General features: G+C 32.7%; 2 protein-coding genes across 5 annotated transcripts; both read right to left on the reverse strand.

The window, feature by feature from the left end:
* Nucleotides 1-7,442: 7,442 nt before the first annotated feature.
* Nucleotides 7,443-10,044, reverse strand: LOC107952223 (uncharacterized). The gene is made up of 8 exons (XM_016887495.2): nt 9,725-10,044; nt 9,503-9,637; nt 9,110-9,163; nt 8,942-8,968; nt 8,695-8,857; nt 8,535-8,615; nt 8,097-8,204; nt 7,443-7,754 (listed from the first exon to the last, which is right to left on the reverse strand). Exons 1-8 carry the CDS (start codon nt 9,818-9,820, stop codon nt 7,633-7,635), a joined length of 786 nt encoding a protein of 261 aa, XP_016742984.1. The 5' UTR covers nt 9,821-10,044; the 3' UTR covers nt 7,443-7,632.
* A 3,027-nt stretch (nt 10,045-13,071) lies between these two features.
* On the reverse strand, nt 13,072-15,597 carry LOC107951190 (uncharacterized). 4 transcript variants are annotated; one of them, XM_041086326.1, is made up of 8 exons: nt 15,276-15,596; nt 15,023-15,156; nt 14,754-14,918; nt 14,444-14,497; nt 14,293-14,319; nt 14,048-14,210; nt 13,889-13,969; nt 13,072-13,362 (listed from the first exon to the last, which is right to left on the reverse strand). In XM_041086326.1, exons 1-8 carry the CDS (start codon nt 15,304-15,306, stop codon nt 13,271-13,273), a joined length of 747 nt encoding a protein of 248 aa, XP_040942260.1. In that variant the 5' UTR covers nt 15,307-15,596; the 3' UTR covers nt 13,072-13,270. The 4 variants fall into 4 exon arrangements, with proteins under 4 accessions (XP_040942260.1, XP_016741624.1, XP_016741623.1 ...); XM_016886135.2 differs by having other exon boundaries at nt 15,023-15,171; XM_016886134.2 differs by having other exon boundaries at nt 13,220-13,969; nt 15,276-15,597.
* Nucleotides 15,598-27,876: the final 12,279 nt, after the last annotated feature.

Consider the following 27,876-nt stretch of genomic DNA (forward strand, 5'->3'; position numbering starts at 1 on the left):
GTGTTTTGATTATATGCCTATTTGTAGTCGAAGCTTTATTCTTGAGAAGTATAAATTGTAATATGAGTAGGTTTGGAAATTTTATGATAAAGCATTATAAATATATATGCATATGATAATGCGACTTGATTTGTTTTGTACATGATATGAAAGATTTAAGTTTTGAGTATGATTATGTGTGGGTTGTGTTTTTCAATGATAGAAACAATCCCCTTTAGTTGGTAAGTATTTTCGGTCAAACTTATTAGATCATGGTTGCATGCTTGAACTTGGTTATCAGGGATATGCTATTAAAGTTGAGTTTTAGATGTCAAATAGTAAACCAAAGCCTAAGTTGACCGAATGGTAACAGTTAATTGGTTATTGAGTATGTAATATTAGACATATTGATTGGCATAGCTAATTAGTGTACTTTTGGGTGGTGTGTCTATTCATAAAATAATTAAATTTACTAAGGTCAAATGTGCATGATTTAATGACCTAGAATAAATATGTATAGTCTTTTATGATTAATATTGTTTTTTTTAAAGAAGTATATGGTAATATATGGTTAGTGCCGTATGGATGTTTAAAATATATATTTAAATGCAAAGCATGCAAATTCAAAATTTACCTTGACCCTAGTTGCATATGTAAGCAAATTTTTATTTATGTGTATTATGGTTTATTAAATTATAAGAATATACATGTGATATTTGATGATTTATGCATAATTTCATAAGTGAACTAATAATATGTTTAACCATGTTGTTAATGATTAATGCTATATATATATATTTGCATTATACGCAGTAAGTATTAAGTTGAAATTTGATATGACCTATGTTTACAATGTGCAAAACAGTATATGTTCTGAAATGTAAGTTACCTACATTTTATTTATTAATGAGTTTGACTTGGGTGAAAATTTATTAATGATTGGATTTGTGCTTTTAATCGGTAATGCCTCATAACCCTAGTCCGGCGACGGATATGAGTTAGGGGTGTTGCAAAATTCACTAATTCAAGCATACTTCTAAAACGACACTTAAATAATAAATATTAATTTATTAAATTTTTAAACTCACTCGTCAGATTTAGTGATCTCGAATCACTGTCTCCGACACCACTAAAAATTAGGCTGTTACAAAACATGTGTCTTTCAATAAAACCAACTACACTGTTAACTTTGGGTTAGCTTGTGAACATCGACTCGACAAAGTTTAGAAAAGAACAACTCCACTAAGACTATGTGAGAGCCATGTGGGAGCCTATAGTAATTGATTACTAGTCATCCTAAAACATCTCATCCTAGGACGTAGCATCACTATCACTGCCAAGGGTATCAAATCAAAATTCCACGTTAATTATCTCATGACACTTATTCAAGCTTGTTCCCTACTATAAAAGAGTCATTGAAACAACTTGTACGAACTCACATAGACACTCATCCTTTCTGACCCCCTGACTATCTCCAAAACTGAAACCATTCCCTAACCTTCATATCATTTTTCCCTCTTCAATCATCATCTTCTTCCTCTTGTTTACATTATTGGTTAACAATCGGTACAGTGAGCATGGACAAACATGTCAAATACAGTCGTCAATGATCCTCCTAACACCAAGTTTGAGCCCACCCATGACTAAGTTATAGACCCCATTGTTCGTAACATAGGAACAAATAATGACCAAACTAGAACAACTCAATACCCAAACTCCTTGCATGGCAACTAAAACATAAATCCACAAACTCAAATCAACCCTTAAAACCAAAATTAGTGAAATTCGTACCAAGAAAACCCATACTAGCAGTTTTTTCAATACCCCCATAGTATTACAATAACTAGTATTGCATCATGTCGAAGCATCACCAATAGACAAAGGATCTCAACATCAACAGTCCGACAATCAACAATATCTAGACATGCAAGAGAGGATAAGAGTTATGGAGGAGCAAATGTCTTCCCAACAAAAAAGATACGAAGAATAATAGAAGTCTATCTAGGAGCAAATGGATAGAAAAAATTGAGTAGACAAAAGAAATGAAAGAAGTGAAAAGCTCATCGAAGAGCTAAGAGCAGGTTGGATGAATCATGGCCAAAACTCAATGCGTGGAAAGGAAGAATATGTCCATTCTAAAAGCGATCGTCAGTATTTAGGCCGAGGAAACCAAGATTTAGTAGATGATATTATTATGGATGATAGTTATGATGAAAATTGTGATGATAGTTATAGCTACTCTAATAAAAATACCTTGCAATAAAAGCTAGAAAAGTTAGAGAAGCATCTATAGAATTTTCAGAAAGTTGAATCCCCAGGGTTAGAAAGTATAAAAATGAGACTTTAGTTGAAAAAATTCTTTGGCATCATTTCTCCCTTACTTTTAAGTTCCCTAAGATGATGTATGATGGTCGAGGGGATCCTTAAGACCATTTGGGTCATTATGTAAACCATATGAATATATTTGGGGCTTCAGATGAAGTTAAGAACATGGAATTTTCAATTACATTAAAAGACTCAACTCAAGCATGGTATTTGCAACTGCCGCAACATTCCATCACGAACTTCAAACAGTTGGCTGACCTTTTCATGAGCAGGTTCTTGTAAAATAAGACATTGAATCACTCTCCTACGTATCTCATGTATATTAAGCAACGTGAGGATGAGTCTTTGAGAGATTTTGTCAAAAGGTTCAACACAACAACAAAGGTCACAAAAGATGTTTCTGAAGAATTTGTTGTTCAAGTTTCATGTCTAGAACAAATCACCAATTCTTAAAGTACAATTTGATCGATAAGCCTCCAACTACTTTGTCAGCTTTATATGAGAAGGCTCTTATTAATCGTATTGTATCATCAAACATATATATGTATATGTGTATTCATTCAACCAGTTGATCACAAATCACTCAATCAAGTATATAAATATTTGTCAAATACAGTCTTATTAATAGTTAATCATTCTCGAACATATATATTTAATTATTTAATGAGATTGAGTTACGAGAGCACAAACCAAAATATCTATTCATCGACGACTTTGGATTCAGGATGGTCCTGCATTGTCTTTAGCCATGTAATTAATTCTGAATACGAAAAATTCATTAATCATACAATTCAATACATTATACACACGAATGCATTTTATTCGATTCAGTCCTTGAATTCCTAATATCTAAAACACTCATTTGATCGAATCTAAATCTAAATTAATAAGTATAGTATAGGGACCTCTAACTATCATTATTTATTATTAAACCTTATAATTTTTATCATTTACATTTTTTTTCCATAATAGTACATAATTTATCAAATTGTTTTGACTCAATCCAAGCCTAATTCACTATCATCACATTTTTATCATATTCTTGCTTAAGTTAACTAGCTTCACTCATGTTAAAGCTTAAACATTTCAAATTTTATTTAAGCTTCAACAATGGAAAACTAATTTAAAACTCATTAAATCTTTAATACAACACTTGGGCTTTCATTATCTCCACCCACATAACATATATATAATATATCTAACTAATTGTTTAATTAGCTTAATTAATCACGAATTTAATTATTCATTAATCTTTATAATGCTTTGCGGTAAGTGATGATACAACCATTAATAAAGAATTATCATATCATTCAAAATGGTTTAATTGTTACTATAACCTTAGTTTAATTGTCATTTAAGGGCATTCCCCAAATTAAAAATCAATTTTCTTTTAGACCTGATCATGGGTCGAGCCATCCATTTAGGTCTGAAGACTCGTTTGAAATGTAAGAGAGTTTGAATAAAAATATATATTCGAAAAATGGGATTGGACAAAAAATAAGGCTCGTTTTCTAAATGGGCCGAACCTCGTGTAAGAATTTTTTTTTGCCCAACCCGACCCGAATTTGCCTAAATTTTTTTCATTGTTGTTTACTACTGTTTTGTTGTTTGCTATTGTTTTGTTATTGTTTTGCTACCATTTTGCTATTATATTGCTATTATTTTATTGTTATTGTTTGGATATTGTATAACTCTTGTTTTATTATTAATTTTGCTACTATTTTAGAGGCATTTGCTTGCTAAGTTGCAATGATCTTAGTGTTATTTAAGTATAAAGACTTCTTTTAAAATTATTTTCAATTTGTTAGGAAACATTTATTTTAATATTTTTAGTATATTTGATGTATTATATTTTTAAATTTATTTTTATATAAAAAAATAAAACAAAATTTTAACACCGACAGGATGGGCTCACTTTTAGTATTTTTATCTGGATCGAGCTTGGGCAAAATTTTAGGCCCATTTTTCTAGTCGGGTCAAGCCCAAGCCTAGAATATGGATCTAAAATTTTGCATTGGCCCGACGCAACCCATGATCAGGTTTATTTAAATCACTAATTAATTAAGTTCCTATACTATTTTTAGTAATTGTTTTAATTCAATCACTCATTAATTTGACCTATACGAACTATAATTGACACATAATTATTCTATTTTAATTATTTACCAACTCAACTCGATTAATTTGATTTGAAACTGAATTTTACGACACCATTGAAAATCGAATCGTTACAAAAGTTTTCATTTTTCCCTTTGTACTTTCTTATATATATATAGATATATATGTGATAAGGTTATATGTCAAAAAATCCCTTAAGAAAACACAAAAAAAAATTAAGCCCATATATTAAATTCGCACCTAATTAAGCCCATATCGTTAATTAAAATAATCAATTAATCCCTCTGTTAATTGTGCCTGTCATTGGCCACGTTGACTGTTGAAATAAATTGATGGACTAATCAGATGGTGACACATGACAACTTCTGGTTTGATATAATATTTTTCCCATAAAAAATAATTAAAAATCATAAAAATATTAAAATTGATATAAACTTATTAAAATTATAAAAAAACTTATAAATATTATAAATTATAATAAATTATAAAAAAATATAAATTAATAAAAATTATTTAAAATCTTTAAAATAAAATAAAAAACGTATTAGAAATCTTGAAATATTATAAAAAAATTATAAAAAAGAATTAAAAATATTAAAATTGATATAAACATATAAAAATTATATAAGAAATCATAAAAACTTGAACTGGAACGGTTAGTCAAAATTGGCAAGGGTACCAGTCTGAGGAAAGTCATTATACCAGTTGACCTAAGATTTGAACAGTTGAACCAATTTTTTTATTTTTTAATATTTTTATTAAACGGAAATCTTATTATCCAACTATTAATATATGTCAGAATGAAATATTCTAACTAAGGATTTTAGAATTGGACTAGTGGTCAAATTGATTAGATCACCGGTTTGCTAATTCAATTGACCTGTCCAATTCAATTCAATAAAACAGTAAAAAATTAGTTCAACCATTCAGTTCCTAGGCCAACTGGTTTAATGGCTTTCTTTGGACCGGTACCCTTATCAATTTTGATCCAATCGACTAATTCGGTCCAGTTGAAGTTTTTATGATTTTTTTATAAATTTTATAACTTTATATCAATTTTAATACTTTTTTATCATTTTTAACTTTTTCAAAATAATTTTTATGATTTGTATGGTTTTTATAGAATTTTAATAAGTTTTTATAAAATCATAATTATGTTTTATCAATTTTATAATTTTTGTAATTTATTTATATATTTTTATAATTTTTATAAATTAATATCAATTTTTATATTTTTTTAATATTTAATAATTTTTATATTTCTAGATAAATTTTTTATAATTTTATGAAAAATATTAAATTAAACTAGAAAATGTCATGTGTCATTATCTAATTGATTTGTTAATTTATTTTAACAATTAATATGGTAAATAATAAAAATTATTAATTTAATTAATGAGAAGGAGATAGAGTGCAAATTTAATAAAAGGTTGAATTGATTTTTTATATTTTCTTTTTGGTCATATAAACACTTGTACGTAACTTATTTTATTATATATTGTTTTACTTATTGGGATATTGTGGGGCATGTTGAAATCCTTGTCACGTGAGCACGGCCGATGTGACTTAGCAGCCCAAATTCGATGCGATAATATGGTTGGTGGAAGAAATTATAGACTTTGTAATACTTGCAGTGCTATCTGAGCTTTTCCCAAATCCAACCACTACACTTGAGTCATGATTTAACACCTTTCTGCATTTTTTTAGGATATTTCATTTTTTTTTCTCTCTTTAGTCTTGATTTTGTTTTTGTTTTTGATACTAATAATAAAAAAAGAAAACTAGCATATGCCAAGAATAAGATGATGTAGTTTGTTAGTAACTAATTCCAACTGATTAAATTCTCATAGTTTACATTTTTGGATTAAAATTTTCAAATTTTTATTTTAATAATTAAATTTTATATTTAAAATCTCACACTACTTTCATTTTCTATGGAGCAAGGGAAGGTTGACTAAACACAAGTATGATTGCCAGCCAGCCGCCGTAACTTTCTCAATTCTTCGCGCAAACCTTTATTTTTGTTTTGAGAATTAATTTTGTCATTAAATTACAAATAATATACAGAATTTAGAAGTATTCTCGAGTTTCAGCACAATCAGTGAGTCACCTTTTTATCTTTTTCTGTTCACAAACCTCCTCTTTACTTTTATTTAACTAATATTTATGGTAGTATTCGAATTTGATAATTTTACAAAAAAAACATTTTTTTTAAAACTATAAATTTAGGATTTTTATTTTTATTTAACGTCCATAATGAATCTGACTTTTTCTGATTTTTTAAATCATTTTATATTTTTATAATTTAAAAAATAATAATATAAGAATTGTTTTTGAAAATAAATTCTTGTATTGTATAAAGTTTTCAATTTTTAATTTTTTGAAATTTTCTTGCTTTTTATTTTTTTATTTAATATGCATAATAAATTTTTACAAATAATTATCCAAATTCATTTAGATTTGAACAACTATTGATCTAGATTTATTCTGAATATATACTTTTCGAGTCATTTTATTTTTTTATAATTTCAAAAAATAATGATATAAAATAATTTCCAATTTTTTATAATCTAACTTTTAATTCTTACAACAAACTTAAGGTTTTTTTTTATAGGTTTATAAAAATTCCTCTAAAAAATTCAATAATTAATTCAACCATCAATAAAAAAACAACACTTAATTAAGCCCTCAATCAAATTTAAGATATCATTTAAACCTTCGAACCTCAACTTTCTATGGAAGTCCTTTATGGTTGTTAACATCGCCACATGACACATTAAGATTGTGTCACATGACAATTTGGTAAATTTTATTATAATTTTTTTAAAAAAAATATCACTAGAAATATAAAAAATTAGAAATTTTAATTTTTTAAAATGTAAAATTTTTAAAAATTATAAAAATGAAAAATATTAAAATGTTATAATTTATTAAAAATAATATAAAATTATAAAATCAATTACCATGCATTTCAATGTCGGGTAGACGAAGATGACTTGATAGTACATTTGGTAAATTGGTAATTGAATAATCAAGCATCTCTTTCAACATTAACAAACTTGAGTTTAATTAAAAGATACAATAAACATAAAAAGGCAGCAACCAGCAATAGAAGGAAACACGGCACGATAATCTCAAACAACACGAAGATGAGACCTAAGATGGATTAATGTTATGCTTCTATGGAGTCTTATGGAGACCATCTCCAAACTAACTCTGAAGATGGAATTTAACAATGTCGAAAAGATCATCATCTTTCTCATTACTATTTATGGAACCAAACACCAGAGTAGGATTTGCCCCCGACAAGGAGCCAGTAATAGTCGAAACTCCTAAATATTAATAAAAATAAAATAAAATAAAGCAGAGTAAGTAAATTTAGGAGTAAAATTAACTAACAAAGAAGCAATACTATTTTTTTTTATTGTACCATGATAAAAACATGAAATTTTGTTACCAATTGCAATAAACAAGATGAACCAACATGATGTATGCAAACAAGAACCAATATGATGATTACCTTGTCATGTAATCAATACTGAAATTAACCAACATAAAAGACCCCCCAAAATAGAAAAACATGTAGTTTCTTTGCCCAGTGGAGGGGGTAATTAAAGAAAATACAATAATCAAGATAAACCAAAGCAATAAATGCAAAATGCTCAATTTATTACCCGCAGCAAGGTCTCTGTTGCAAAGGTTATTGTGATTGTTCATGGCACCATACTCAGGCAAGTTATGATTTGCACCCAAGGAAGAGCCAGCAGCAGAACTAATCCAAACTACAATGCCAGTTACAGGTTGTTAATAGTAGTCAGTTTAGTAAGTTAGCCTAGTTTTCAGTTACAATCTTTGTAAACCTGAGGTATTACAAGCTAAGTTAATGAATTACGTGAAGAACTCGCTCAGTTCTTCACAAACTCCTAAATTAACAAGTAAATTAGAAAGGCTTGAGAAGACCTTGTAATCAAGAGTAAAATTCACCAACACAAAACCAAAAAAAAAAAAAAACTTTAATACCATAAAAAACATGTAAATCCTATGCCAGTTGTTGGAGGAAAAGAGTGAGAAGTAAATGAGATGAACCAAAATTTATGCTGATGAATGCAAACCTGCAGCAGAGGAGACAGCATGATTTGCAGTATATGCGGGACCAGCAGCAGTAGAGGCAGCAACGTTGGTATAGTCCTGGCCTGGGAACATGTTACAAGTCTATTAATACAAAATACCAAGCAATGTAATCAAGGCGTGGCTCAAGGGTTATATAATTACCAAAACACATTTGCTGATCACAATCAACCATCGAAGCTTGAAAGTCGATTGTTGGAACCGGTACTGATCCCACCAATCTATTAACATTCTGTAAACCAGTTCCAGAGGCTCTTGAAACTTGACCACCTCCCGCATAATTCTGCGATGCAAACCATTTTACTGCCTGCAACAAAGAATTGAGTTCAGCACTCAATTGATGAAGATGGGATAATCGGAAATTATCATATACAACGTAATTAGAGAATACCTGGTCAAAAGAACCAAAGTTATGCCCCTGCAATCGAAGAGAAATACATTATTCATCTTCATCTCTTTGAATAAAATATAACATGGATTTGACCAAATGTTGGGTATAAGCAGCAGATCTTTTGTAAGAAAAAGAGAGAAACGGTTAATACTATACAAATTTCCGTACATGGTATGCCATCAAATGAATGAAGAGTTGCTTCATCAATTCCTCGCTTGCTTTCTGAAAAACACAATTATCATATAAACAAAAATGCTAATGCTTGCGAAAAAAAAAGCATAAATCATTATTCTTCCTAGTAATTTAGGAAGTTTTAGGAGAGCTAAAGGTTTCCATGATCCAAAATAATCCTCATATATAGTATATCCAAGATCGTGATAAATAAATTTTATGAAATTTATGTATAGTTCCACTGTTAATTGTTTGCTAATTTCAGTATTCCATTGTTGTGTTGGAACAGAGATGATGTTTTTCAACTTTTCAAAAGAGCACAATGTTGTCGTTTAACCTTCGCAAAAACCATATTAGGTTTAAAGGAGAGAGAAATAGGGAGTGCAAAACCTGTTCCACAATAGTTCTCCTAAGTTGTTGGAGCTCAAGCTCTGTGCTAGATTTGTAATTCTCAAACTCCATTTTCATATTCCGGGATTCAGTCTTCAACATTGGGATCTCTCGTTCAAGTTGCTCACGCTTCGTCTTAGTTATAAAAACACCAAGCAAACATTAATTAAAGACTTCAAAAAAATAAACAAAGTAATTGATGATGGCTTAATATCAATGTACTTTGATTCTCTGTCGAGACTCTCTACAGATTGCAGCATGTCTAGCCCTTCTCTCCTTCTCAGATTTGGTACCTCTTTGTTTGGCCTCTGTATTCATTGGAAAAGCGCATAGTTTTCTTCAAATCAACTCCTCTGGAAAACGAATGGTAAAATGTGGCCTCATGTGCTTCACCTTATAGACAGCTGAAGGTTCCATTCTAACATTGGCGGCCATCTTAATTCTACCTTTTCCCGCGCGCGACTACTTCAGATAAGACTATGGAATCTTAGAGTGGGAAAAATAAGTCAAGTGTGAGGTTGAAGGCGATAGGTTATCTGGCCAAATTTTAATTTAATTAATGTTTGCTTGGTGTTTTCTTAACCGACGTCCATAATTGGGAAAAGAATTGTAGGAAAAAGTGAATTTATGATATCTATATTTTTTTTAATAGTTTTATGTACTATCAATATTTTTATATTGAATTTTAATATTTTTATTTTAAATAAAATCAAATCTAAATTAAAATTCTGATATTCAAGATAAAATTATTGATGTAACATAAAATTATTAAAAAAAATAATATCCATATTCCATATAATACTTTCTCCTAAAATGGAGTTTGACCTCGTATAACTTAAGAGAATATGATATCTGGCACAAATTTTGCACTCCCAATTTCTCTGTCCTTTAAAGCTAATATGGTTTCATTTGTCTTTAGTACAAAGACTAATATGGTTCCATAATAATGAAGATGATGTTAAAATATGCCTCTATTCTTAGTAAATTTAAATTTAAGTCTTTATGCTTTTATTTTTAAGAAATTAATCTCATTGTTTTTTAGATTTTAAAATTTAAATTTAATTATTAAAATATTATTTTTTATTAAATTTATTAATATGGTATTTTGAAATAAAAAAACTCATTTGATAACTAAAAAAATGATGTTGTAATGAATCTAAATTTAACAAATTAATTTTAATAGTACTAACAATTGAATTTAAATTTAAAAATATAAAATGTAAAATAACTAAATTATTAAAAATAAAAATACAACAATTAAATTTTAAATTTGTGAAAAGTAATAAAATTTAGTGGATGTTTTAACTTTTTAAATAATAAGCTTAAAACATCATAAACTAATTTTTTTTTGCCCGTTGGATACACGAGTTAATTATATAAATTAAAACATTTTATAAGATGACAAAAAACATTTAAAAATGGTAATTTAAAAGTGTTAAGAAATCATAAATATAATGATTGATGTATAACTTTAATTTCTACTAATGTGTTCACACTATTTAAAGGCATGTTTAAGTAGCCTATCAACATCAACACTGTGAGAGTTAAAAAGTGTTTTTTTTTTCGCGAAAGATAAAAACACTTTTATATAATTTTTTGTCTTTTTTTTTGAAAAGTTAACACTGAAATTGGTAACCAATTAACACTGGAATTGTACATAAATTTTATAAAATCTTGTCTTATTTTAAGAAGAAAAAGTAGCCATCATCAATTTCTTTGTTTATTTTTTTTTTTAATATCTTTAATTAATGTTTGCTTTGAGTTTTTAATATTTTACCATTTAATTGATCCCGTGTTGATTTAATAGTCAGTATTTTTATTATTTTAAGTATGATTTGGGATCGAGTTGCACTAATTGTATTACTGTTGAGGCTTTGTCATCCTCTTATAATTAATAATTTTTGTAATTTGGGTGTAAAATAATATGTTAGAATATGTTGAAAGAGATGTTTGATTATTTAATTAGAAATTTTTGTATTGTTATTATCAACCTAAATTTGATTCAGAACTATTACTTTTTAATTTCAAAATTCTTGGGACTTTGATTTTGTTTTAATTGATTTTAATTAGCTTTGAGCTTTTAACATTGGGCTTTTGGTTGGTAGTCAAAAAAATAAATAAATATCGGCATGTTTAGCCCTGTCAGCTTGACTTTGCTGTTTCCCTGATTTGGTACCTCTTTGTTTGGCCTCTGTGTTCATTGTAAAGCGCCCATGTTTCTTCTGGAAAATGAATGGTAAAATGTGACCCCATGTGTTTCACCTTATAGACAGCTGAAGGTTTCATTTTAACGTTGGTAGCCATCTCCATCTATTTTCTCCACAACATTGGCCACTTTTCCAGCGCGCGACTACATCTGATAACACTGCCATATTGTGAGTGTTGCATCAAATATTTTTTACATCCATTTGACAAAATTAAGGGACCCTATTTTAATTAACTTTTATATTAACCTCGTAAAGATTATTAGGGTTTCAAAATCATCATTTCTGACACTATTGAGAAAAAGTATTATTATAAAAACAATAAATATTATTTAATTTTTTAAAAATTATTAAAAACTATAAAAAATATTAAAAATTTGTAAATAATTAACAAAATAAGTTTTTCTTCTTCAATTTTCTCTACAAATTCCAAAAGAATACAAGGCGATTTCTATGTTGTCATCTACTTTTTTGTCTTGATTTATTTGGGCATTACTGTTTTCAAATTTGCAATCTCGAAATAGTATCAACATATGATTCGATTAAAAAAATTGTAAAAATTATTCAAAAATTGTGAATTTTCGATTAAATGCCACTAAATTCACAATTTTTAAATAATTTTTATAATTTTTAATAATTTTTTGAAATTTTTAAATAATGGTTTATATTTTTTAATAAATTTTTATAATTTTAAAATATTTTAAACTATATTTAATAATTATTTACTATATTTAATATTTTTAAAAAAATTTAATATTTTAATAATTTGCAATTTTTCTATAATTTTTAAATATATTTTTTATGATTTTTAATAATTTTTTTTATAATTTTTTTGGTCTGGTCAATGTAATCAACGCATGGTCAATGCGGTCAATGGCCATGGTATCGTTCACGTTAGCAGTAAACAAGGACATGTGGTGTGTTTTGATTGATTGTTTTTTTAACACTGTTAACAATAAGGGCCAAAAAGTGTAACAAAATTATAATTTAGGTACTGATTTGGGAAAATGAGTATAGTTCAGGGACCAAAGAGTGAACAAAGCGTAAATAATTTTTAAAATATTGATAAACTTGAAACAAAATACTGAAACAGACTAACATCGATGCGTGCCAATTCCAATAAAAAAGCAATGTATCTACAAATATGATATTAACTACCTTTATTAAAAATAGTAATCATGAAAATAAACCCAATTCACCAAATATAACAAAATAACTAGACATCAAGGTTTAGGATTTATACTAACAACTTAACTAAATGAAATAAAGGGTCCAGAGGTCTAAGAAGAATGGGATTGGGTCACATTTTTCGATTTTCTCTTCCTTTTTAACCCCTATGGCATGCAAATTTAAATCGAGTTTGACTTGAACCAAATATGAATGAAAATTGATAATTAACCATACAATTCATTGTCGACTTAATCATCAAGACGAAGATGACTTGATAGTACATCTGGTAAATTGGAATTGAATAATCAAGCATCTCTTACAACATAAACAAACTCACCATCAACATAAAAAGGCAGCAACCAGCAATAGAAGGAAACACGGCATCATCTCCAAACTAACTCTGAAGATGGAATTTAACAAAGCTGAAAAGATCATCATCTTTCTCATTATTATTTGTGGAACCAAACACCAGAGTAGGATTTGCACCTGACGAGGAGCCAGTAATAGTCGAAACTCGTAAATTATTAACCAAAAAATAAAGAGGGTAAGTAGATTTAAGGGTAAAATTAACTAACAAAGAAGCAATAAACAAGATGAACCAATATGATGTAACAATAACCAATATGATGATTACCTTGATTAGTGAAATTAACCAACATAAAAGACCAAAAAAAAAAACAAAAAAAAAAAGATGTAATTTATTTGCCCAATGGAGGGGGAATTAAAGAAAATACAATGAACAAGATAAATCAAAGTGACAACTACAAAACACAATATAAACACTTAAACCTGATGTATTACAAGCTAAGTTAATGAAACTACTTGAAGAATTCTCTCAGTTCTTCACAAACTCCTAAATTAACAAGTAAATTTAGAAAGACTTGACAAGACCTTTAATCGAGAGTAAAATTCACCAACACAAAAAAAAAAAAAAACTTTAATATGTCAACTGTTGGGGAACAAGAGTGAGAAGTGAATGAGCTGAACCAAATATATGCTGATGAATGCAAACCTGCAGCAGAGGAGGCAGCATGATCAGCAGTATATGCGGGAGCAGCAGCAATAAAGGCAGCAATGTTGGCGTTGTCCTGGCCTGCGAACATGTTACAAGTCTATTAATACAAACACCGAGCGATGTAATCAAGGCGTGGCTCATGGATTATATAATTACCAAAATACATTTGCTGATCAAAGTTAACCATGGAAGGTTGAAAGTTGATCGTCGGAACCGGTATTGATCCCACCAACCCGTTAACATTCTGTAAACCAGTTCCAGAAGCTCTTGAAACTTGACCATCTCCCGCATAATTCTGCGACGCAAACCATTCTACGGCCTGCAACAAAGAATTGAGTTCAGCACTCAATAGAAGAAGATGGGATAATCGGAAATTATTCTATACACCGTAGTTAGAATACCTGGTCAAAAGAAGTAAAGTTATGCCCCTGCAATCGAAGAGAAATGTATTATTCATCTGAATAAAAAAATACCATGGATTTATCAAAAATAGATTTTTAACAAAATTTATAAGCGACAGAGAAAAGGTTAATACTAAACAAATTTCCGTACATGGAAGGCCATCAATGCAACGGCGATTTGCCTCGTCCATTCCAACTCTTCTTTCTGAAAAACACAATTATCATAACAACAAAAAGGGTTTTATTATGCTTATGGGAAAAGCACAAATCATTATTCTTCCTAGTAATTTAGGAAGTTTTAGGAGACTTGAAGGTTTCCATGATCCAAAATAATCCTCATATATGGTATATCCAAGACCAACTATATGATTCAAACTAATTTATGATTGTTTAAGCTAAGTTTTATTACTGTAATGAAACCATATTAGTGTAAAAAGAGAGAAGAATGGGCAGTGGTGAACCATAGTGTGAAGGTCTATACTGAGTATTTGGTTATCCTCTTCCAAAGATTGGAGCTTTTCATTGCACTCGATCCCCTTTTTAGCTTGGTACTGCAGCTCAGTTTTGATCGTCTTGTGATCAGCTTGCAACTTTAAGAACTCTTGATCTCGGTCCTTATGCATCGTCTTTAGTTATAAAAGACACGAAACAAGGATTAATTATTTAACTGATTAAAGAGATAAATGAAGGGAAAAAAAGAAATTGATGATAGGTTAATTAATTACTGTACTTTCATTTTCAGTCGAGACCGTCTACAGCTCTCATTATGGCTTTCCTTCTCAGCTTGAGTTTTCTGTTTCCCAGATTTGGTACCGCGTCGTTTGGGTAGGGTTTTGGCCTTAGTCTCCATTGTACCCTCCATTTCTGCCGGATCAAGGCCTCTAGATAAGAACAAAATGAAGAAAAAAAGAAATTGATGATATGAATTTTAGAAGATGAAAAAAAAAAGAGTGCATATTCCCCGGCTTCACTTTATACACTACCATTGCCTCTCAATGTTAGCATTGCTGGCATCAGTTCACTGTAGATTTAGTCGGCGGGTTCGCGCGACTTCGGCTATTTTCCCTGCATAATCGCACGACCTCGACTGGATATCCATCTCCACCACTCATTTGAGAGTTTCCATGGGACATTTTTTGTCTTTGAAAGGCAAACTAACTGGGATAACCCACAACTTGTGTGTAATATGAGACTCGAATTTAGTATCTCAACGATCCCAGAGGTGAACCCAGAACTCCACCGTTACTACTGCCATTGACTGTATTTTATATGAATTGAATAAGATACCATCACCTTCGAAGCTTCAATTTTATATTTCTTTATAAATATAATTTTATTCGTACAAGTTAGAAAAAGATATTAAGTCTTTCCTCATTCAACAAATGTATAAGAAGTTATTTTTGTAGCAGCAACTTTAAAATGAGAATCAAAGAGAATTAAAATGAATAATCTAAACCTTCCATTTAGAATTTAATCTAATTTATTAAAATAAAAAAACCACAACACCTAATCTTTCCTTTTTTTACTTTTCACCATGATTTTAGGTTCAAAAATTTTCAATTTTCTCTTTCATTCATATTTAGTTTCTTTTTGAAGAAAAAGAAATTTATAATAGAAATGAAAAACAAGAGATTAAAGTTATTAACATTAAATAATTTGATTATTTCATATTTGTCTTCTCTAAAAAAATTACAGAGCATTTCACTCTTAAAATTTTGATTTTTTTTCTTAATTGATAACAAAAGCTCAAGCATATCAAATGAAAAGTGAGGTAAATTTCAAGTATATCATAGGACTAAGCATTTCATTTTAAAAGTTTTGAATCTTTTTTCACTCTAAAACTTGTATTGTGCTCTTTATTAAGAAAAAAAAAGTATTGTGCTCTTTATTTTAATGAAATAAATTAAATTGGTTTAAATTTAATTTTTTTTATCTAAGGGTTAAAAACATAGTTATCGTTATTTTTATTTTAAATTTTTTTATCATAGTTGTCAACTCTTTTTTCTCTTCATAATTTTTTTTTCCATGGAAAAGTGCTTGAGTGAATTTTATGGTTTTTTAATTTTTTAAGTTTTAAAATTTACATATTTAAATAAAAATTAAAGTTGGATTAAATTTTTTATGTTTTGTAATTTAATTTAAAATTTCGCAAACCAAATCCTTTACGTCTTTTTAGGTAATTTTTTTAAAAATAGAATTAGCATTTGTGGACATTTCGTTTATTATTGTAATTCTTTTTAATATTCAATTCTTGTTCTCTCTTGGGTCTTGACTAGACCTATTCATGAGTCAAGCCATCCAACTTGGCTCGAAGGTCCGTATGAAAAGTGGGAGGTTTAAGTAAAATTATAGGTCCAAAAATGGGTTTGGACAAAAAAATAAAACCCGTTTAAAAAATGAGTCAGGCCTTAGGTAAGGATTTTTTGCTTGGGCCCGGCCCAAATTCACAAAATGACAAAAAAAACTCTTATTTTTTTGTTGTTTTAATATTATTTTCTTGTTATTTTTCCCTATTTTGTTACTATTTCACTATTATGTTATTAATTATTTGTTGTTATTATTTAAATATTGTATAACACTTGTTTTATTGTTAATTTTATTATTATTTTAGAGGCATTTACTTGTTAAGTTGCATTTATCTTAGTGTTATTTAAGTATACATATTTTTTTAAATTTTATTCTCAATTTGTTAGGAAATATTTATTTCAATGTTTTTAGTATTTTTATCTCTTATATATTTATTTAAAAATTATATAAAAATAATATAAACAAAATTAATACAAGTGGGCCGGGCAAAACCCGGGTTTTAGCATTTTTATCCTGGCCGGGATTGGGCAAAATTTTAGGTCTATTTTTTCGGGTTGATTCAGGCTCGGTCCTAGCAAACAGGCCTAAATTTTTTGTTGGACCTGGCCCATTAGCACCTCTAGTCTTGATGTAACAGCCCAATTTTGGGTCAAGTCGGAACAGTGGTTTCGGGGCTACAAATTCGACGTAAGGAAATTTATTTTTATTATATTTTTTTGGTCTACAATTTCACGAAATGATTTCATGCAAATCTCGCTTGAAAATTTCGACGTTTGGGCACTCAATTTAGTCAAAAGGACTAAATTATAAAAAGTGAAAAACTTGAGTTCTATAAGCTAGACGTATCAAATTGCTATGAAATTTTAAATTGGAGCTCCTTAAATGGTAATTAGACCATTGGTTAATTTTTTGGACAAAAAAGGACACGAAATGGGTGAAATAGAATATTTTTAAGTTAGGGGCATTTTGGTCATTTAGTAATCAAAACAATAAAAAGGGAAAACAAACTAAAAAATTTGTCCATCTTCTACCTCCCTTGGTCGAATATGCCATAGACACCATGGCTAGGGTTTTATTCAAGCTTCCAAGCTCCATAGTGAGTGCATCCTAGCCCCGTTTTTAATGCTCTTTACGTTTTTTAAACCCTCATAACCCGATTTGCCTATTTCTAGCCATATTTTGAAGTAGGGTTCATATTTGAAATTTGACCCATGTATGACATGCATGTGTTTTGATGTTTAATGGAAGAATATGAATGTTTGAGGTGTGATAAACATCTTTTACTAAGTGTTTTATAGTGAAAATGACTAAAAAGAACTTATTTGCAAAGTTTTTAAAATGAGTACTAAGATGTATGATTTGATGAGAAATGTGTAACACCCCTTACCTGTGTCTAACGCCAGGATGGATACAGGGCATTATCGAACTAAAACATAAACATACACATAGAACCGAGCCATAAAATTTCTTTGCAATACAAACTGTACATACACATGCAACTCGTCCCTATTACGGGCCTACAAGGCCCAAATCATATATCGAGGGGTGGTTCGGGACCATATCGTGAACTTTAGAAATTTTTTTCATAAAACAGAGTCACACGCTCGTGTGGGCACAGGGACACGCCCGTGTGTCCCAGACACGCCCGTGTCTCCAGGCTGTGTAACTCTCTGTTTATGACGTCAGCATCAATTAAGGATCACACGGCCAAGTCACACGCTTGTGTGTCAGGCTGTGTAGTGAATTTAATTTTCGCATTTAAGGTGTAGACTTCACACGGCCTGGGCACACGCCCATGTCCTGGGGTTGTGTCCTCTACACGGCTGAGACACAAGGTCGTGTCTCTGCCCGTGTGTTTACTACCATGCACACTAACTTGTAAAACTAGGGTGCAAGGGACACATGGCTAGACGACACGCCAATAGGCCAACCGTGTGTCACACATGGCCTAGACACATGCCAGTGTGTCTACCCGTATGGACAACTTTGAGGCTATTTTCCAAGCCCTCTTGTCACCCTTAACAACACTTACTCACACTTATATGTCAATGGTGATTATTATGGCATAACGGGGTTACTTAGAAATCCATAGCTTAAACTCGTGGATGATAAATTCATATCACGTATACCTAATTGGGACTCCATGACTTGTTAAGTTCATTCAATCCATTTCTTTACCTTTATAACTATAGTGACCATGCCAATTGACATCATTTATCCATCAAGCATAAATTCCACATTTTGTTAATCATTATTTACAACCAATTTGGCACACACCACAAGGGTAATAACACATCTCATGCATGTATCAATATTTAGGGATTTCAACCCAATAATCAATATGAGTCATATTTCATGGCCATATACAAAATGGAATAATATACCAAAACGAGCCATTACTTTGGCTAACAAATATGACACATATAACAAAATAATAAGTCCCCTATACATGTCATACTTAAATGTAATAAACCTATTATACCCCAAAAGATTTGTTGATAGTGTGACTCGAGCTCCGATGTTCACGATCCCCGAGCTAGCTTGACAATGCTAAAAGAAAAAAAGGGAAAAAGAGAGAGGTAAGCATATAGCTTAGTAAGTCGTGTCCAAATAATAAACAACATAGATCATGAAACTCACGGAATAAACATGCTATCAATTACCACTACATTATCATATTACACATAATGAACATATTGATAATTAATAATAAATGTCTTTGAACTTCATGCTTATCTTACTCTTTCATACCCTCATGAAATTTCCAAACATGAATCAAGCCCAATACTCATGAGGTTTACGTACATACCTATACCATACATTCTTACTCATTCTACCCCACTTCTTAATCATAATCTTGAATGGCCCGTTAAATTACCTGGAATACTAAAGAATGTTCGGAATCATCATACACCAAATAGAATGCCAAAGCCATGTCCCCGACATGGTCTTACATGGGTCTACATATCGATGTCATTTCCCAGATATGGTCTTATATGAAGTCTCATGTTGGTGTCGATGCCATGTCCCAAACATGGTCTTACACGAGACCTCACACCGATGCCATGTCCCAGACATAGTCTTACACGAAATCTCATATCAACGCCATATCCCAAATATGGTCTTACTTGAAATCACATACCGATGCTGATGCCATATCCTAGATATGGTCTTACACTGGCACACATATCAACGCCGATGCCATGTCCTAGACAGGGTCTTACACTGGCTCTCATGTCAAAGCCGATGCCATGTATTAGACATAGTCTTACACTGGCTCTCATATCGGATGCCGATGCCATGTCCCAGACATGGTCTTACCCAGGATCTCATTAATCGTGGTGTCCTGATATCCGAATCTTAAGCATTCCTCAGGGTCACCCGAGACTTCCGAGATATAAAGCTATCACCAAACTTTCATTAAATTGTCAGAAGACAATTTCATTAGGGCATTCATACATATATCATAGAACATCAATTATTAAGCGCATGATAATAAAATTGTTAAATTACTTACACACAACTTACCTCGGTGCAAAATGTGACAAATTGCGATTTAATCCACAACCTTGCCTTTTCCTCGGTCAAGGTCTATTCCTCGTCCCTCTTGATCTAGAATAAAACATTTAACTCATTTAATACATGTATTATTCAATTCTGTCCAAACATCACATTATGGAAAAATTAAAAATTTACCCTTAAAGTTTCACAAAATTACGAAATTGCCTCTAGAATTTTGCCCTTAAAGTTTCACAAAATTACGAAATTGCCTCTAGGCTCGTAAAATGAAAAGTATCCCATTTTTCTCATTATTCAAGCCTAGCCGAACCATTTTCTCTCTTAGAAGAACCCACATTTTTATTTATTCACACATTTACACATAATTTTTACAGCTTTTACAATTTGGTCTTTTTTATTAATTCCACCAAAAACCACCTAGCAAAGTTTGTTTATCACATCTCAAACCTCCATATTCTTCCATTAGACATCAAAGCACAAGCATGTCATTCATGGGTATATTTTTGAACATGAACCCTAGCTCAAATTAAGGGTAGAAATAGCTAAATCGAGCTACGAGGATTTCAAAAATATAAAGAACATTAAAAACGGGGCTAGAATGCATTTACTTTTGAGCTTGAAAGATGAAAGAAACCCTAGCTATGGCTTCTTAAAAATTTTGGCCAAGGAGGATGAAGATGGACATAATTTTTTACTATTTTTACCTTTTAATTCTTTTAATAACTAATGGACCAAAATGCCCGTCTATTGAAACTTTGAGATTTTATCCCTCCTATGTCCATTTTTGTCCATAATGACATATAATGGTATAATTACTAAATAAGGACTTCAAATTTAAAATCCCATCACATTTAAGCCCCGTTAATAAACTAAAACACATGTTTTTCACTTATTGCAATTTAGTCCTAATAACTCAATTGGACACCTTATCAGTAAATTTCTCATTGATATTTTCACACAGTTATTAAATCACATAGTAGACCTTAAAACATTATCGATAAGAATATTTCCACTTCGAATTTGTAGACCTTAAATCACTTTTCCGTTTAGGCCCTAATTTGGGATGTTACAATTCTCCCCCTTAGGGATTTTCGTCCCCTAAAATCTTACCGGTAAACAAGTGCGGATATTGGTTTCTCATGGCCTCCTCGGGCTCCCACGTAGCCTCCTCTAACCCATGTCTATGCCATAACACTTTCACTAAAGCGATATTCTTGTTTCCCAACTGTTTGACTTCCCGAGCCAAAATCTTGATTGGCTCTTCACCGTAAGTCATGTCCGGTTGAATCTCAACCTCTGTCATTGAAATTATATGTGAAGGGTTCGATCTATAATTGCACAACATAGACATGTAAAATACATCATGGATCTTCTCCAACTCAGGCAGTAAAGCCAACTGATAAGCTACCAAACCTATCCTTTCGATGATTTCATAAGGTCCTATGAAACGAGGACTCAACTTGCCTTTCCTACAGAATCTCAGAACCTTTTTTCATGGGATACTTTCAAAAATACTTTATCGCCCACTTGATACTCAATTTTTTTTCTTTTCAAATCTGTATAAGACTTTTGTCTATCCGATGCCGCTCTTAAACAATCTTTAATTACTTTTACTTTGTCCTCGGTTTCCTTGACCAAGTCAACCTCGTGCATTTTATTTTCTTTGAGTTTTGTCTAATACAAGGGAGTTCGACACTTCCGGCCATACAGCGCTTCATAGGGTGCCATTTTTAAACTTGTCTGAAAACTATTGTTATAGGCAAACTCAACCAAGGGTAAGTACTTTTCCCAACTACCTTAAAATTCTAGAACACAACATCTCAACATGTCTTCCAACGTTTGAATCACTCTCTCAGATTGGCCGTTGGTTTGTGGATGAAAGGCAGTACTAAAATTCAATCTCGTGCCCAAGGCTTCTTGCAACATTTTCTAAAACCTCGAGGTAAACCTCAGATCTCTATCCGATATGATCGATAAGGGTATTCTGTGAAGTCTCACAATTTCAGAAATATATAACTCTGCCAATTTATCAAGCGAGTAGTCGATACGTACCGAGATAAAGTAAGCCTACTTCATCAATCGATTAACTACGACCCACACCATATCTTTCTTACTCCGTGTCAAAGGTAAGCCTGTTACAAAATCCATGGTAATTCGATCTCATTTCCACTCGGGAACCATGATAGGCTGTAGTAATCCTGAAGGTACTTGGTGCTTAGCATTTACTTGTTGACAAATTAAGCATCTCGCAACAAACTCGGACATATCTCTCTTCATACTGTTCCACTAATATATTTTCTTCAAGTCGTTGTACATTTTTGTACTATCGGGGTGTACTGACAAACGACTATTGTATGCCTCATACAAAATTTTATGAATCAACTCGGTATCTTTAGGAACACAAATCTATCTTGGAACATCAAGAAACCATCAGAATTAACCCAAAAATCAGATTCAGAACCCGACTCACAGTAAGTCCTCTTAGCTTGCAATTCATTGTCGTTATTCTGAGCTTCACAAATTTCTAGAAGAAACATCGACCTAGCTCTCAAATCTGCTACGACAGCACCATCATCTGATAAAGCCAACCGAAAATCCATGACTCTCAAAGCAAACAAAGATTTTCTACTTAGGGCATCGGCGACCACATTTGCCTTTCCCGAATGATAGTCGATTATTAACTCATAATCTTTTATCAACTCTAACCATCTTTGTTGCCTAAGATTTAAATCCTTTTGAGTCATTAGGTATTTCAAACTCTTGTGGTCAGTGAATATTCGGCATATCTCGCCATACAAATGGTGTCTCCAAATCTTCAATGCGAACACAATGGCGGCTAGTTCTAAATCATGTGTCGGGTAATTCTTTTCATGCGATTTCAGTTGTCTAGATGCATAGGCTATCACTTTGCCTTCTTGCATAAGCACACATCCCAAACCATTCAAGGATGCATCAATAAAGATCACGAACTCCTTTCATAGCTCAGGTTGAACTAATACTGGAGCTTCAGTCAGCAACGCTTTTAGTTTCTCAAAACTCTGTTGGCACTTCTCTGTCGATTCGAACTTAACATCCTTTTGTAACAACTTCATCATTGGAGTGATAATCATCGAAAATCCTTTAACAAACCGTCTGTAATAACCGGCCAAGCCTAAAAAGCTTCTAACCTCTGTCACATTCTTCGGCGGTTTCTAGTCAATAATAGCTGAAATCTTACACGGGTCAACTCTAATACCGTCTCTCGTAACAATGTGTCCTAAAAACCCAACTTCACGAAGCTAAAATTTGCTTTTACTGAACTTGACATACAACTATTTGTCCCTCAAAGTCTACAAAATAGTTCTCAAGTGCTCGGCATGCTCTGCTTCATCTTTTTAATAAATCAAAATATCATCGATGAACACCACAACAAACTTATCTAAATATGGCTAAAATATTCGGTTTATTAAATCCATAAACATGACAGGAGCATTCGTTAATCCAAATGACATAACTAGAAATTCGTAGTGGCCATACCTCATTCTGAAGGCAATCTTAGGCACATCTGACTCTTTAACCCGCAACTGATAGTAGTCAGAACTTAAGTCTATCTTTGAAAATATAGTGGCTCCCTTCAATTGATCAAATAGGTCATCAATCCTTGGAAAAGGATACCTGTTCTTTATAGTCACCTTGTTGAGCTGTCGAAATAGCCTCATTGAACCATCTTTCTTTTTCACAAATAATATAGGAGTGCCCCAAGGTGAAAGGCTCGGTCTCGTAAAACCCTTATCAATCAACTCCTATAACTGAACCTTCAACTATTTTAATTCTATTGGGGCCATCCTATACGGAGCAATCAAAATAGGCATATATCGAGAGTCAAATCAATGCCAAACTCCACTTCCCTAATAGGAGGTAACCCCGGTAATTCTTTCGGGGAACAATTCGGATATTCACACACTATTGGTATCGACTCAATCTTTAACTCAAACTCTTTAGTGTTCAACACAAAGGCAAGGTAAGCTTTATACCCCTTTCTTACACATTTCTAAGCAGACATGGAAGAAATCACTGCAGGCATGCCATTCAATTCATCTGGTTCAATCCCAAGAACATTACCATTCTCACATTTCAGTTCAATAAACTTTCTTCAACAATTCATTACCACATCGTGAGTGGTCAACTAATCCATACCAAGAATTACATCAAATTCATCAAATGGTAATAGCATGAGATTAGCCAGAAAAAAATGACCTCTAATCATTAAAGGGTAATTTTTACACACTTTATCAACTAATAGGTTTGACACCTTTATTACGAACTCAGTAGATTCAACAAACAAGTTCATATCAGACACCAACTTCATGCAAATATACAAATGGGTAGACCCCGGATCAATTAAAACAATAACAAAAGTTTCATAGATAGAAAATATACTCGTAATTACATCAGAAGATAGTGCAAATGGCGTAGGTCCTTGTAGGTGCCCTACCATCGGGTCTCACCGCAGACTCCCTAGGTGCACCCTTACTACTCGTTCGACTACTCGGATCTTCTGACGTCTTCTCTTATTAGTATTGCTATCTGACCTTGTTCCTTGAAAGTTTCCTCTCCCTGTCCTCTCCAGACAATCTATAACAAAATGGTCAGGGGAACTGCACTTAAAAGGTTCTATCGCCCCCTTGGCACTCTCCGGGGTGATGTCTCCCGCACTGGAGGCATCGATCTATTGGGTCAAGCTTTCCCAACACTAGCAATTGAAGTAGTCTGAGCTTTCAAAACCGTGTACTATTTACTCCTATTCTTGCCTGAATACCCAGTAGAGGCAATAGATCGAGTAGTGAACTCTCTTGACTTCTTAGATGAAGATAGAAAATATTTGTTCAGTTGCTTCTTCCTCGGGTCTCGAGACTCCAGATTGACTTTCCGCTTTTGTTTAGCCAATTCTTCAGCCTTGCATGCTCGCTCGACCAACATAACAAACTCTTTCAACTCAAGGATACCAACCAACAATCGAATGTCTTCGTTCAGCCCATCCTCAAATTTTTTACACATGTTGGCTTCAGTAAATACACATTCCCGAGCATATTTGCTAAGCCTCACAAATTCACGCTTGTATTCAGTAATTGTCATTTTACCTTGTTTCAACTCGAGGAACTCCTTCCTATTTTGATCCATAAACTTTTGGCTGATGTACTTCTTGTGAAACTCCTCTTGGACTAAGTCACTTTCTCCCTCAACACAACTGAAACGAGGGTATTCCACCACTGGTAAGTTGAATCTCTTAGAACCGATACCACGCCACTTCATGCACTCCTCCGATGTGCATGGCAACTCATCAAAGACCCGGATGGTATTCTCGAGCTAGAATTTTACTCTTTCCGGAACATTATCTATGTTAGCTAGGAACTCTTCGGCTCCTTACTTTCTAATCCGGTCAACTGGAGGCCTTTCCCTTCTCACCATCTTAAAAACTTGGGAAGCTACATGGATAGGCTGAGGAATAGGCGAGAGTGGGAGAGGTTGAACACCCGGGTTTGTCTGAACAAACTCAGTATACCAGTTATTCATCATGTGGAGAAAAGCTTCTATGTCTCCTTCTTCTCTATTAACTGTCTCGGTTCTACTATAAGATGACACTACTTCAGTGGGAGCAGGCACGTTACTTTTTACATCGTCAGCAATAGCTCGTTCGGGATCCATTTACTATATAAAACACAATTTAAATTGTCAAGAGTTGTCACACTATTATAATGTACGTATGGCATGTATAGCTAGACTTCCACACTCACTACGTAGTCCAAAAATTGACTAAACTGTAGCTCTGATACCAATAAATGTAACACCCCTTACCCATGTCTAACGTCGGGACGGATACAGGGCATTACTGGACTAAAACATAAACATACACACAGAACTGAGCCATAAAATTTCTTTGGAATACAAAATGTACATACACATGCAACTCGTCTTTATTACGGGCCTACAAGGCCCAAAGCATACATCGGGGGGTGGTTTGGGACCATACCGTGAACTTTAGAAATTTTTTTCATAAAATAGAGTTACACGCCCGTATGGGCACAGGGACACGCTTGTGCGTCCCAGACACGCCTGTGTCTCTAGGCTGTGTAACTCTCTATTTATGACATCAGTATCAATTAAAGATCAGACGGCCAAGTCACACACTCGTGTGCCAGGCCGTGCAGCGAATTTAATTTTGCATTTAAGGTGCTGACTTCACATGGCCTGGACACACGCCCATGTCCTAGGGCCGTGTCTTTCACACGGTTGAGACACACGGCCGTGTCTCTACCTGTGTGTTTACTACCATGCACACTGGCTTGTAAAACTAAGGTGCAGGGAACACACGGCTAGACAACAGGCCTATAGGGCCAACCTTGTGTCACACACGGCCTACATACATGCCCGTGTGTCTACCCGTGTAAACAACTTTGGGCCTATTTTCCAAGCCCTCTTGTCACCCTTAACAACACTTACTCACACTCATATGTCAATGGTGATTATTATGGCATATAGGGGTTACATAGACATCCATAGCTTTAACTCATGCATGATAAATTCACATCACGTATACCTAATCGGGACTCCATGACTTGTTAAGTTCATTCAATCCATTTCTTTACCTTTATCATTATGGTGACCATGCCAATTGACATCATTTATCCATCAAGCATAAATTCCATATTTTGTCAGCCATTATTTACAACTAATTTGGCATACACCACAAGGGTAATAACACATTTCATGCATGTATTAATATTTAGGGATTGCAACCCAATAATTAGTATGAGCCATATTTCATGGCCATATACAAAATGGAATAATATACTAAAATGAGCCATCACTTTGGCTAACAAATATGACTGTAACACCCTACGCCCGAACCTTTCACTGGGACAAAATACGAGGTATTACCTAACTTTAAAATCATGCTAACAAACATTTCCGAGTCTCCGAAAATCTGCTCAATTTAAAACTTTTTCAATTTCTACATTAAGCTTATTGTCATAGGCCTACGATCCCCAAATCACCATACAAAACTATTCAGGATCAACCCGCGCCCTTAAGCCAACTATAGAAAATTGACACTTGACACAGGGGCACACGCCCGTGTGGAAGGGCAACACGCCTGTGTGACCATTTCAACCTGGTCGTGCTGATGGCTCGTGTGTCTCACACTACCTAAGCAAAACAAGGACACGCCCGTGTCCTTCACCGGTGTGGAATTAATTCTAAATGTACCTACAGGGGTTTTCACATGGCCTGGCCCACGCCCATGTTCTTGGCCCGTGTCCTTCACATGGCCATGACACGCCCGTGTCCTATCCCATGTGTAAAAACATGGACATTCTATTTCTGATGTCAGTAAACCCAAAATGTCATACGGCCAAGGCGCATGCCTGTGTGCTAGGTCGTGTTCCTCGCACGGTTGAGACACACACCGTGTCTCTGCCCGTATGTTTACTATCATGCATGCTGACTTGAAATTTTTACGTGCAAGGGACACATGGCTGGACAACACGCCCATGGGGCTGACCATGTGTCTACCCATGTATACAATATAAGGCTATTTACCAAGCCTCTTTGCCACCCTTACTTACACAACCTACCCAATAACCACCAAATCCAACATAAAACTATCTCGAGCAACCAAATCATCTACAATAAACAACATACCATTTACGCATTTTACTCAACCATGAAAATAACTTCATTCCATACAAATAAAAATGAACATTAGCCATCATTTGAGGC

This window comes from Gossypium hirsutum, chromosome A02, assembly GCF_007990345.1.
Source record: "Gossypium hirsutum isolate 1008001.06 chromosome A02, Gossypium_hirsutum_v2.1, whole genome shotgun sequence".
Taxonomy (NCBI): domain Eukaryota; kingdom Viridiplantae; phylum Streptophyta; class Magnoliopsida; order Malvales; family Malvaceae; genus Gossypium; species Gossypium hirsutum.